General features: G+C 29.6%; 1 protein-coding gene across 1 annotated transcript in view; it reads left to right on the top strand.

The window, feature by feature from the left end:
• LOC106457602 (erlin-1-like) overlaps nt 1–9,424 on the top strand; it is a 26,453-nt gene extending 17,029 nt beyond the window's left edge. Inside the window, exons 8-9 of the mRNA XM_013917039.2 lie at nt 1,635–1,793; nt 5,745–9,424. Of these exons, the coding sequence (XP_013772493.1) occupies nt 1,635–1,793; nt 5,745–5,834 (249 nt within the window). The 3' untranslated portion in view covers nt 5,835–9,424. The remainder of the gene's footprint in view (nt 1–1,634; nt 1,794–5,744) is intronic.
• The last annotated feature ends 4,299 nt before the right edge of the window (nt 9,425–13,723 follow it).

Raw genomic sequence — 13,723 nt, 5'->3', positions numbered from 1 at the left:
CGGAGACGTAACAAACTATTGTTAACAACCGGTTCGTGGAGGTCATTAAATTCTAAGAACATGTTCGCACGAACCGGCTGAACCCCACCACTGCCCATAGAAATGACCTGTCGAGAAAACAATTTGAGTTTCAACGACAAAGGAGTGAAACTGCAAATCGATACTTTACACCAGTAAATGAAATTAAGTCCATTGCTTTATAAGTAGTGACTAAAGCTTCGAACCCTAAAGGTTTTGTAACTAGTTCGTGCGTCGTCTTCAGTCTCACGTTGTCTTCTGGCAGAAAAAAACTGGTCAACAAACTCCTACGTGATATTGTTTATTTGTTTTGACTGTGTTTAACTTGTTTCAAAAGGCAAACTCGTAAACAAAAATTCCTAAAAAATCTGGACATCCTATGTTTATAGTTGAGACACCTAGATACACTACTGAAAACTTTGTTAATTTTTATTTATGAAATAATTGAGCTAGATCAGCATTATATAATCAAATATATAAAGCTAAGTTTGTGTCTGTTTGTTCACACCTTTCAACCATCTGTTCCTTATATATTTCCACACTTCTTGAACAGTCAGCACTAAACTTGACACTAATATAGGATGACATGAGGAAGGTCATGAAGGGGTTGACCCCCCCTCAACCACACCTACTTTCTATATAAATAAATGTCAATATATGTGTATCTGTTTCTTAAATGTTTCCACATTTCTTGATCAATCAGCACCCAACTTGACACAGTCATACAGGGTGACATGAGGAAGGTCATGAGGTGGGGGGGGGGGGTGTGTTGGACCCAGTCATGTAATTTCATATTGATAGAATTCTTGAAACCAGTATGTCTTTCTTTTCAATATTAGGACCTTTATTTTTTTATTATACTTTTAACGTTTATTATGTTATGAAAAAAGAAATTGAAGTGCACTTTTCTATCCTTTGCTACAAACATGTTTTTATTTCACCTGTCCAGCTAGTACTGAGTTAAAAAATCTCGAATAATCTTGAATGAAAAAATTGTTGAAGTAGGTAAAACTGTCTTGTTTACTGAAATGTTGAAAGTTGTATGCACTTGTCACATGGAGTGCACACAACATTCATTAAAGGGTTAATTAACTTAATTTTTTGTGTTTTAGATAGAAATATCACAGAATATTCCTTTGTTTGTTTTCTGTCATTGGTGTAACTCTTTAATATTCATAACATGTTACCCTGTGTCAACTTATGGAAAATTTTGTTAAGTGAGTAGTTGTTATTTAAATTATGTATGTAAAAAGTAATATAGATTTGGGATGTATATTTAGATTTATTTGGTGATAATGATCTTTCTGCTCAATTTCATTGCATTGCTCCTAATCAATTTTCATTTGCCTAATCTTCATATGTTTAAAGTCAATGATAGATATGATCCCCAGATGATTCACCTAGGTTGTAGTAGGTGCACACCCTTTAAATGCACCTAATTAGGGTTATGAAATTTTATTTGAGTATGATATCCACACTACAGAATGCAGTAGTAACAAAATATGTAGATATATAATGATGTGAGGTAATCTTTCATTCTGTTCTGTTTTTTATAGTTAGTTAGGTAATCATATGCTGATTGTTTAACTTGTATGTTTTTCTTGTCAAAACTATAGCTACTCCTGACCCCAGAATATTTGGAACTGAAAAAGTATGAAGCAATTGCACAGAACAACAAAGTCTACTTTGGTTCCAATATTCCAAATATGTTCATGGAACACTGTCCACATGCAGGAGAAACCACAAAAAAGCTCAAAATGTCCAGTCATTTGGAGGTAAAAACAAATTTTTTAAATTCTATTTTATACTTTCTTAATGTGTAATGATGTAGAGAATAATTAATGTGTCAGTAGCTGAAGAAGATAACATATTTTATCTCATATTGTAAAACTTCTGTAATTTGAATGTTTCATCATAATTTTTTATTGGTAATGTTGAAACTTGTTAGATTAATTCAAATCTGTAGTTGTGTGATACTACATCTCAGTAATACCAGTAATAGTTTTTATGAAATCTCTTTTTATTGGTCTTGTATGGGTTTCCAGTAAGAAGAATATGATAGTATTTCAACCATAAATTGCTGAATCAGTTGAAGTGCATAACACAGATAAGAAATGTTAACTGTTTGCACATAATTTCTGTGGTTACCATTATTTGCAACAATGTATTGTCAATACCCAGTAATTATTTTTTTACATAACTTTTCGCTTAATATTTCAATATGAAGTAATAATAAAGAAACCTTGAATTTTATAAAGGAAAGAGATGAAAATATCATGCTGTCAAATAGCTGTATAAGATATTAATTCTACATGGAGAGAAAAAAACATTAAAGGAATAATTGACAGAGAAACAATTTTAAAGATTGTTTTGATGTAATTATTTTAGTTTATTTATATTAACAAAAAGTATTAGGACTAACTCAGTTGTCACATGCTTTTCCATTGAAACATTAGAAACTGCTATGAGACTAGAATATTCTGGGCTGGGCATGACTTATTGGTTAGCCTGTCTGACTGATCAAAGAGTTCACAGTCTGAGAATTGATGCTTCTGAACACATTTCACAGTTTTAGTTATTGTGGGGTTATAAAAATGATATTCAATCCTGTTATTTGGTTCTTATTGTGATGTAACAAACTATTTACAGATCATGCTTCTGCAACTAGGCATTATATATCATAAGAATTTACATCCTGTAATTTTTGAATCATTTTACCTGAAATTTTATAGCCTTAATATGGTAGTTTTGATCATTTTTATACATAAATGTGAAACATGTTGATGTACTTTATTTTAAATTGTCAAGATTCAGCAATATAGGAATTTTTGATTACTTGTTTAAGTAAATATAAACTGGACTCCATGTCAAAAAATTAAAATTATAGTACAAAGATTTTTCACTGTGCTTGTGTATCAAATGTTTAATATTAAAATCATCATTTGTTTTCCATTTATTACCTATTGGCAGTGATATTCACAAAAGTATTGTAACAAATTGTATGAATCTTATGCATAACTTCATTTCGATAGGCTAGTTACCATTCATGATCAGTGTCTCAAGTAATTAAACAGTGTTTAGCATAGAGAGAGTATACAAATATTTTAAAGTACAGTCTTTTAATATTAGTTTATAATTAGGCAGAGATCCCATGCATCCTAGAAAATGGAGAAAAACATAAATGTTTTCAAAAAGTCATGGAAAACTGTGACTTTTAACTTTATGAAATTCATTATCTGATTTACTAGCAGTTAATGATCTCATTCATCAACTAACTTAATTAAAATATGGTTAATTAGATAAAATAAAAAAATAAAAAACTGAAAAAGCATGAGGGTGGGGTAGATATCAAGGGTGATGAAAGGTTATAAAATAAAGTATCATGAAAAATGGTTGAAATGTCCTGGAAAGTTATTTTTAACCTAGAGTAGGACCTCTGTCAGTCATAAAGTTATTTTTCACCCAATCCTTGGTTTACCTGTGTAATTCCAAAACCATATAAAATAAAAATAATAAAGAAAATTAGCCTTTTACATTTTTAGGCCCAATTTTTAAATAACTACATCATGTACAAATATTTAGGCCTCTTGTAATGGTGGTTTGGGTATCTGATATTTACTAGGCAGTTTACATTTTTGGGATGTTGCTTTTTTAAATAGTCAAACCACATTTCCTTCTGACATTTAGTGTTATTGAAAGCAATTGCTTAAGGTTCAAAAGCAATCATAAAAATATTGCATATCGTTCTTGTACTCTTAATAGTGTAACATTTATTACTTACATTTTAGTGAAACATAATTATTAATCTCTTGGCATCTAATAACTTTTCATGTGTGCATTATGAAATTTATATTTACAAGCTGTCTTACAGTGTTTTTATATGAACAATAACTTGTGTAAAACATTTTGGAAAAACTATTGGATTGAGTGTATAATTTACAAAAATGTAATGAGTAAAATCTTTTATAACATGTTACATAACACATTTTTTTGCATCTAAAACTACTTTATATAAATTTACATTAATATGATTTTCCTGTTTCTTAATTTAATGATAATCCAAACAATTATCAAAACATTTATAAACCTATAGTCCAATAATGTGAATTGTATATCACCAGAAACACTAAGAGTTGAAGAACAGCATACAACTGTTTTCTAGGCTAAAACTGTAGCAGCTACAGAGGGATTATGTGAAAAAAGTCTAATTTTACTGTCCACTTTTCTACATAATAAGCTGCAGTAGTGTAGACATTCAGACAGGAAATGTTTAAATGCTGTATTTAGCTACTGAGAATTGTGTATACTGGAAGTTTTTAAAGAAAGAGTAAATTAACAAAGGCATGCAACTGAGCTTAAGATTAATCTAGTGACCTATGTAAAAGAGTACTGCAAAATAAGCTAACATTAGCAATATTTTTAAACCCTAAAATTATGAATTTTATGCCATACTGATTTTTTAAAAATTTTTTCTAAACTATTTATCTCGATCACTATTGTTTGTGAGACCATGATTTCTTTTGGTCACTGGTTCCCTAATAAACATACAAGTTACAAAAAACATAAATGCCATAAGTATTGCAATTAAACCCACTAAACACTGTTGGGGTCCTTGAATATTTTATTTAGAAAATGAGTGAGTTCATGCAATTTTTGGTTGTTTGTAACAGGGAAAAAACAAAATTATTCAGTGTGGTACAATACATGGACTCCACCAGCAGAATTTCATAATGTTTACACGTACAAAATGTTTCCTTATCAATTCTGTTTGACATTCAAAACCTTACTTAACTGAGTGTGCACAGGGCTGGTCCATTGAATCGATCCTGTATTAGAGAAGGAATTTTACCTGTAATTCCAAATTTACTATGTGTATGTACACAAAATGTAGCAGGCTTAGAGTAAAAAAAGTACAATTCTGATAAACACTTAAACCCAGATGTGTTACAAAAGAATTTATACTCAAGATATGTCTGTGAATTGATAAAATCAGTCTGACTCAGACCCTGACAAGTCGGAGTGAAAGATGATGTTCGTGTGAAGAATTAAAATACTTTTTTCCATCATACAGCTTGAATATTACATTTGCATAACCTCCAAAATGCATATCTACAATCTTTTTTTCTTATCCCTATATACAGTATCTGCTTTTTAGTCTCCTCTATCATGAACTATTGTATGGTAAAATGAATAGTTGGTAACTGACATCAAATACATACCATGCTGAATGTCATTCTATAAAAGGTCATGGTGTGCACACTTTGACCCCTATCCATGCACATAAGGTTAAACCAGAGTTCTGTGAGATTAATTGATCAGTTATATTGTACAAGTCAGAATATTGAACTTTAACTAACTTAACATTTACTTTCTTATATATTAAAAGATTTGCAATAATCTGTTCATTAGTAAGATACAAGTTATTATTATTATATAGTCATCCCCATTTGAAAGATCATATTAAAAAAGCTTTATATATCTGCCTTAATAAATCTAATAAATGCAGGAGGTAAATAACAAAGAACTTCTTCAACATATTCATAGAAAAATATTTTGTAGTGATATCGTATGTATATTGTTCTATTGTGTTTTTGTGTTTTCATTAAAATTGGTTTTATACTAGATTTGGATAAGTCACCACACTAACGTTTGATTAATGATCTTATAATTTGGAATTATTATAAATGTTATGTTTGAAATTATCAAATTTACACTGTTTTTCATAGAATTCACAACCTGAAAAGTTGGTACAACCCATCATTTATCCCAGTGGGCAAGATGAAAAATCATCCTTTAACAGTTTAACCAGTGGTTGAAATTTTATTCTTCTATGAAAGGATAAAAGCATTTGACTATTATTAATTCATTTAACAAAAAAATTTTCTGTCATCAAAAATACGGGATACTGATAATTGAAAATAGTACATTGAAAATTTCAGTTGTGTAATTATATTTTTTACATTCAAAATAAAACTTGATTCATTACTATACAATTACTTTCAACTTCAAAGTTTTTTTATAATGTTTTAAACTGCTAGTTAAAAGGTCGAATTTTGATACTTTGTTTTGGAATGATCCCCTTATTATGAAACTACTATTGTCAATTGTTGTGTGAGTATGAAGTAATTGACCTTGTACATGTGTTTCAATACCTTCTTAAAAGTTATTGTGTGAACCTAGTTTGAAACCTGTGCATAACGAAATGAAATTATTCAATTCTGATATAGGTAAAAATTTATACATAACTGAATAATTGTAGTTTATTAAACATAGGTTTCAAACTTCACATACCAACATAAGAAGTTAATCACATTAACTCTAATCTGAGAATGACTTAATTAATATTCAGTTGTGGTATTTTATACAAGTAATACTTTGATTATTTTATTGCTGCTTGTCTGTACAAACAATGTGTCAGGTTACTGCTCCTTCACTTCTGTGGGTGGTTAAAAGGCTCACATTACTTTGTTTGGCAAAAGTAAATGACTGGCTTGTATAATTTAGTGAATTAAAACATTTTTTTACAATAGTTTTCAAATCAGCTGTAGATGATTCACAGTTAAATTTTTTGTTCTTCATTAACAATAGTAAATAAAGTAAGGAAAATAAGCAGTATGTGAACTTTTTTTTTCTCTTGTGTGAGGCTGATTCAAAATTAATTTGAATGCAACTAAGTTTTTCACGTCTGCACACACTTTGTTCAAAGCTAGGATAGTTACATAAAATAAAAGGGAAGCTGAGTAAGTATTAAAAGGAATGTAAAAATTTGTTTAGCAACTTGTCATAACTTTGAAGAAGGAAATTCTATTGTGATTTGAATATCTGTTTTGATTACTTCAAGATTTGCTAATATTTGACTAGAACTATGGGTAAAATATTTAGCATATCATGTGACTGTATAAATCAAATATTATAATAAAATAATAGTTTCCAAGAAATATGTTGAATATAAATAATAGTGTCTGAGTGTGTGTGAAATGATATGGTTGGCAAGTTTTTGTTTGTTTGTTGTAAAAGACGGTAAATTTGCCACAAGTAAAGCTGAAAAAAAAGTCAGATATCACCTCTTCTCAAGTTTTTGCTGTGAATACAGAATTGTTATTCCATAGACACCAAATGTACAAATATAAGTTGCTCAAAAAAAAAGAGAGAAAGAAATGTCTTGAAATCTGTTGAAGATCAGAATAAACAGTGGTTCTACAAATATGTAAATCAGATGTTACTTAAAAATGTTTAGTAGTGTCAGAGTGGTTTAGCAGAAGCCTTGTGTCAAGAAATTATTGTATTTAAAGTGCATTGTACTACCAACATAAAATTAATTTGAATGAAATAGATATTAACAGATTTTGAATCTTGATGTTTTTATCAAAATAATATTATGTATGTATTAAAATAGAGTGCTATAAATCCCTAATAAGTATTTATATTCAATACAAAGTGTTATTAGATTTTAAATACTAACTATGGTTGTGTAAGATCTACAATATCTTGAGATTTACTTGCTTAGCCATAAGAATCTGTCCAGACTACTATTAAAAACAAAAAACAGATTAATGAATTTGGTGTGGTTTGTATTGGTTCACAGATTTTAACTTGAAGGAAAAGTATTTTTTCTGTTACTTCTTCACATAATTAGCTATTGGGGGAACACTGTTTTCATTCATAAAAGTTGAAATGGACTGGTGGATAAATCTAAAGATTTTTCATATTGAATTAATACTTTTTTGTAGTCACTTGAATTCATTATAAAATTTTGGATGGCAGTATCAAAAATATATCTTGATACTTGAAACAAAGGATTAGTGTTATTGAAATTAACTGAAGTTTGATACTTAACAGTTCATGTAACCATTTGTTTCATCCAGTTATATATATATCTTTTTTTTTTATATTCAAGCAGCATTAATGAGTCTTTGCTTTAAATATAAGTAAAAGCTAAAAAATTTGATCATGAGCAATGGCACAATTTGTCCAAACATACCTACATAAAAGTTTGTAAAACATACTGTATTCATGCTATGGAGTACTGACAGTTTCATTATTTTTGGCTAGATGATGATATTGAAAGATGGGACCTCAGATTTCACAGGAGTTTATATTACAGTATGATATGTTGGATTGAGCCTAATGAAAAATGTGACATATTTATATACATATGTTTCTCAGTGCTTTTTTATCATGTTGGTATAGCAGCTATAATTGCAAAACAGATGATTGAAACCACTCCCATAAGAACATTTGTGAATGTTAGGGAGCTAGTGTGTGCTGTCACTAAACTGAATATGATTATGTAAGAACAGTGATGATTCAATTAGGAAAAATTTAGTTTTTTATTTTTATAAACATGCCATGATTTAACACTGCCAATACATTCCAAAATAATCCGATTTTAACCAAATTAACAACCTATCCAACTTAAATATGTCTATATATATGAACATTATGTAAAATGCAAACAGACTTAATTTTTTAGTTAAAACAACTTAGGAAAATATAAAGAGAGTTAAAAACTAAAAAAGTAGTTCATATTAATTTAACGGTACTAGTAAATGTAACTGAGATTATTATTGTTATTTTTAACAGTAGGTAGTTGGTATGAAACTCTTGTCATGAATGTACTGTATGAATCAAATATTTTCAAGTCACACACTAGTCTAGTTACTTCATAACAGAATATTCAGAAAGATCTCTGTGAATTTCTGTTGAATGTATACATTTTTATGTATGTATGCATGTTGTCTCTTTTTATAAAATTTCTCCAATTAATTTTGCCAGTAATGTAAAGAGGAATCATGGTTGAGGTATCTAATATTAGATGGGATTTATTAGTTGGATTGGATTTATCAGTTTTTAAGTGTGTTTTTTTTTTCTTGTGATTTATTATCATGTTAATTCCTGACAAACTAATAATGAAAAAATAAGAAAACAAAATATCATATCTTCATTGTAAATATTTTAGTTTCCCAAGTATAAGCTTAAACCCTTTATAGCCTAGCATCTTTGGCCTTTTCAAATCGTATTTTCCTATAAAATTTAATGAATTAAGCAAGTTCCTCATTTATACAGTTTGCAGCCACCTTAACAGTTCAAGAATCATGAGTCTGAGCAGTTATATGTTGTGTTTATTTGAAAACATATGAAAAAAAGGCTAAAAGGAGTGTTCCATTAAAATTTTAGGTCTAGATTATATATGTATTCACTCATCCCTTGTGCCTTTTTGAAATACTTATTGCATTAAACCATTTAAAATATCATGTAATCACAACTTTTTCTTAAGTATGGCTGCCCTAATTGAACTGCAATGTGTTTTGAAGTCACAAATTCTAATAGGCTTTGCCAACCATAACAAAATGTATCATTCATTTTTAATTATAAAGTATTAAAGAAGGTTGGGATTTCAAGAAAATATTGTCTAATCTGTGTGATTCAATGTTATATTCAAAGTTATAAATTTCATCTGATTTAAATGTCCATATGATTATGTATTGTGATTATAATTTCAACACCTTTTCCATTGTGATTCTACCACCACTATTTTGTAATAACAGAATTGCCAGAACTGTAAAAGACTAGTATAGTTCAGAGGTAAAATACTATGATGATAATAAAATTCACTTTCTGCTAATAAATTTATCACCTTATTCTGCAAATGACCCATTGAGGAAACAATGAAGCAGAACAGCATGCAACACAGAATATAGTTTATCTATTTAGAAAATAATGTAGAAATTTTACTGTTTGTTGATCATTCATGTACAAGTTAAACATTAAGAACTACCAGTTATTAGTAACCCAAGAGCTGGTGAGAAGTTTATGGTTTTGTTTGTTGTTGTAAAAAGAATTGAAGGTGTTTTCTTGTAGGAAATTTCATGCAGAGTACGAAAATTAGTTGTAATTACTACAACCTCTGCACAAGTCCAAAAAGTATGTTCAAACGTATCAAGGTGTAGTTCAAAAGTCCAAAATCTGGAAAGTTAAAGGTAGGGTTACAAACACAAAAGTACTGGTTTTGCACAAATGTATACAGTACAATGCCTATTATCGTACTTAATGACTTGCAACAAATTAAACTTTTCAAACAGTAAACATTTAACATGTGAAGTCAATGTCAATAAAGTTTGAAATTGACTGGAATGGGTAATGAAGAAAACTTTACAGGTTTAACAGAGTAACAAATGTACAACTTTTTAACAAGGTTTTGTCATCATCAGGTTTCCTTTATTATCCAATCAAGCCATCTTTAGACTTTATTGCTTCAAAGTGGGTACCTTATCATCAAATTTGAAGTCAAAGTCATTTAAGTGCAGAAAATATAACAAAATTTCATCTGAAGCTTAATGATTTCTTTAATTTTCAATATTCAAATCAATAATCAAAATTACTTTTATCATTTAATAAGAACATTGTGTGCATACTATAATTTTTGATTCAAAAGCGTTATTTGTCATGTGAATGAAATTCTGTTAGTCTAACACAACTTATACGTAATGGGTAAAATTTTAAAGCCAAGCACACTACTACAAAATGTTAGTAAGGAAAAGTAAGGATGAATTTGATGAAATGTTTAGATAACTTCTTATAAAATTATTGGCAAATAGAAAATCATGTGGTACTGTGATTTTGTTAACTGCAAAAAAAAAAGAATGTTACAAATATTTAAAATATATGCTACAATTAAAACTTTGTTCACCAGCAAGTAGTATAAACTAATCTAAAAGGAGGTTTTAAAAAAGATATCCTGGATAAGGCTAGCATTGCCATCTAAAGAAAACAGTGATTTTATACTCAGATTAAAAACCATACACATTCGTTCAATATTCACAAAACAATGTTACTTAAAAAATGTGTAAAAGCAAATTCAAATGCAATTAAGCAAAAAAATTAAGTTTCCAAAACAAGTTCCAGAAAATTATGACTTAAATAAGTGCGTTTCGCAGATGAATAACTGACTAGACAGAAAAACTGGCAGAGAGTTGTAGATTCTCCTTTAACAGTGGTGGACACTAGGGGATGTTAGAGAATGCACCTTATACATTTGTAGATTTAGTTGTAAGGTACACAAATCGTAAGGCTCTTATATTACAGAAAAATTTGTACTATGTGTGGATTAAACCACGTTTCTTTAAATAACGAGTACACAACATATATTTTATGCATCCAATTTGTTTATGTTAGTCATTATGGCTATACAAGGTTGTGATATTCTCAAGTAACTTGCCTTCCGTACAAATATGAGGTGATAGACCTACAAATAACAGTAGGTTCATCCAGGAACTGTGGAGAGTTTCTGTATGAGATAATTGGCCTGAGTCACTCTTATAAGCATGTAATAGTCTGGACAACTTTAAAGGGCTGAACAAATGTCTGGACAGTCCCTTTCTACCACATTGTGTCTAGCCTTGCAGCTTTCTTTCTCTTGAGATTGATTGCTATTGAAGTAGCACACCGATTTCCACAAAAAGCAGTTCCTCCTCATAGAATGTATATTAGAAAACTTAACTTAAAAATGTGTTCGAATTCATCTTGTAAACTCACTTTCTTTGTAAAGTGGATGGTGTCACCTCATGACCGTTGTTCCCTGATAGCTTTGGTCGGTAATCACTTTCAGTCAATGTCATAATTGGCCATCAAACGGTATTCTAGTGCCAACCCATTTAACCTGGATGCTTCGTACTGCATTGAAATATCTTTGTGGGCAGAAAAGACGTCACCTTCTAAATAGAGCATACGAAGCAACTAGAACAAGGTAATATTAATGACTTTCTGGACCATGTGTTGCCGTCATGACAGTACAGAAACTAAGAAATCAAATATTTCGAAAATTTCTACATCACTACAAAAAGTAAAAAAACACATGATATGCTTGCGTATCAAAGCTTAACAAAAATTATGTTAAGACTTATAGAAATGTATTTTTTCAGCTGATGGTGATCAGTACCAATTTAAATCTACAAAGCACTGCTAGAATATTTAGTTTGGGATGTTGAAGGTGGATTTTTCAAATGAGCAGACCGTCAGATAGTTGTATACCATACTACGATAATGAGCCCAAAAGTGAACTTATAGCTGTTTTTAATCAAACGAAAGTGATTTTGATATATTTAAAATGTATTAAATTTACAATCAACATGCATTAGTTAAACAATCAACGTTCCCCCACCCGGTGGGTCAGCTGTAAGTTTACAGACTTAGAAAGTTAAATCCGGGATCCGAATGCTTGTGGTGAACACAACAGATAGCCCAATGTGACTTTGCGCTAAAGCAAACTACAATAAAGTGGCTGAATTATACATAAATCAAAACGTGGCTTCATTCAATATTATTTCCATGCTGTCATGACCTTTGGGCACTCCTATTTGCACCCCAATAATTTTAAATATGCTTGTCACTGTCGCCTTGAAAAGAATCAAGCTTGTCCACTCTCAAAAACAGAGATGTAATTATTGGTTCTTTGACGCACAGGAAGAACTGACGGATGCTGGTGTTGGTTGCTATGGTTATAAGGCCTGATGCTGAAAACTGATATCGGTTACTATAAATATGCACTGGTTAATAAGTAATGATGAGACATGAAGTTGATGGATAATGTGCAACACACCAAGTGATAAAAACAAAAAACATGATGAATCAATTGTTGTTGATGAAATATTATTTTGGGATATTCATAGAATTTTTCAACGGAGTGTTTATAAATAAAATAAATAAAATTACCTATTCAATCTAAATGACATGTATCGATAATATAGTGTACATACTGATTTTTATTCGTTTGGATTTTAAAATACTCGATTTGCCCGATCGAATTATTTCCATAGTTTGCAGGTATTCATGAATGTTTTATCACGACATTATATACATTTTTCAACAAGGTAACTTACACCAAAAGTTTTTATTATCTACATTTATCTTGAGTATTGTTACATGAATTGTGTTTTGATCATTGAAATATACCTAGATTTGTTTGTGAAATCAAGTATGATATTAGTGAAAAAACCACAGTAAACGGAACAAACTGTCTGAAGTCTGATATCAGAGAAACTAGTTTAGACACACCTTTCACTGGCCCCTAAGCTTGTAATTTTTTCTACCAATCAGATTTCAACATTTTTGGGTAGCATGACATTTATATTTCTATGACTTCCCTATTTTCAACAAAGAATTTATTGTTTGAGCTCATTTTTATGACCATGAAACTCTTCTTAGCTTTTAGAAGAAATACACAATAAAGCTTACAATAATCAGAAAGAGGATATTCTAAGTTTTCAGGCCATCTAATTGAGAATATAATGGTATCAGTTAAGCATTATCAATTATTTTAATTTCTAAATCTAAATAATGTGCCTCTACATCCAAAATTGAAGTACTTTCAATTTCTAATTCTACAGGATAAATAGTGTTAATAAAATTATTTATCTCAGGATTATCTATACTAATTGAATCATCTATATATCTGTAATTTAAAGCAAAATTTCTTCTACAGGATAAATAGTGTTAATAAAATTATTTATCTCAGGATTATTTATACTAATTGAATCATCTATATATCTGTAATTTAAAGCAAAATTTCTGGATTTATGCAATTCTTAATAAACCTATTCTCATAAAAATAAAGATATAAATTTGCAATACAAGTAGAATAGTTAGCTCCAATTGGAACTCCTATTACTTATTTAAATACCTGGTGACTGAAAAAAACATAATTATT

Source organism: Limulus polyphemus, unplaced genomic scaffold (assembly GCF_000517525.1).
Source record: "Limulus polyphemus unplaced genomic scaffold, Limulus_polyphemus-2.1.2 Scaffold350, whole genome shotgun sequence".
Lineage (NCBI taxonomy): Eukaryota > Metazoa > Arthropoda > Merostomata > Xiphosura > Limulidae > Limulus > Limulus polyphemus.
This window is presented reverse-complemented; position numbering and strand designations above follow the sequence as displayed.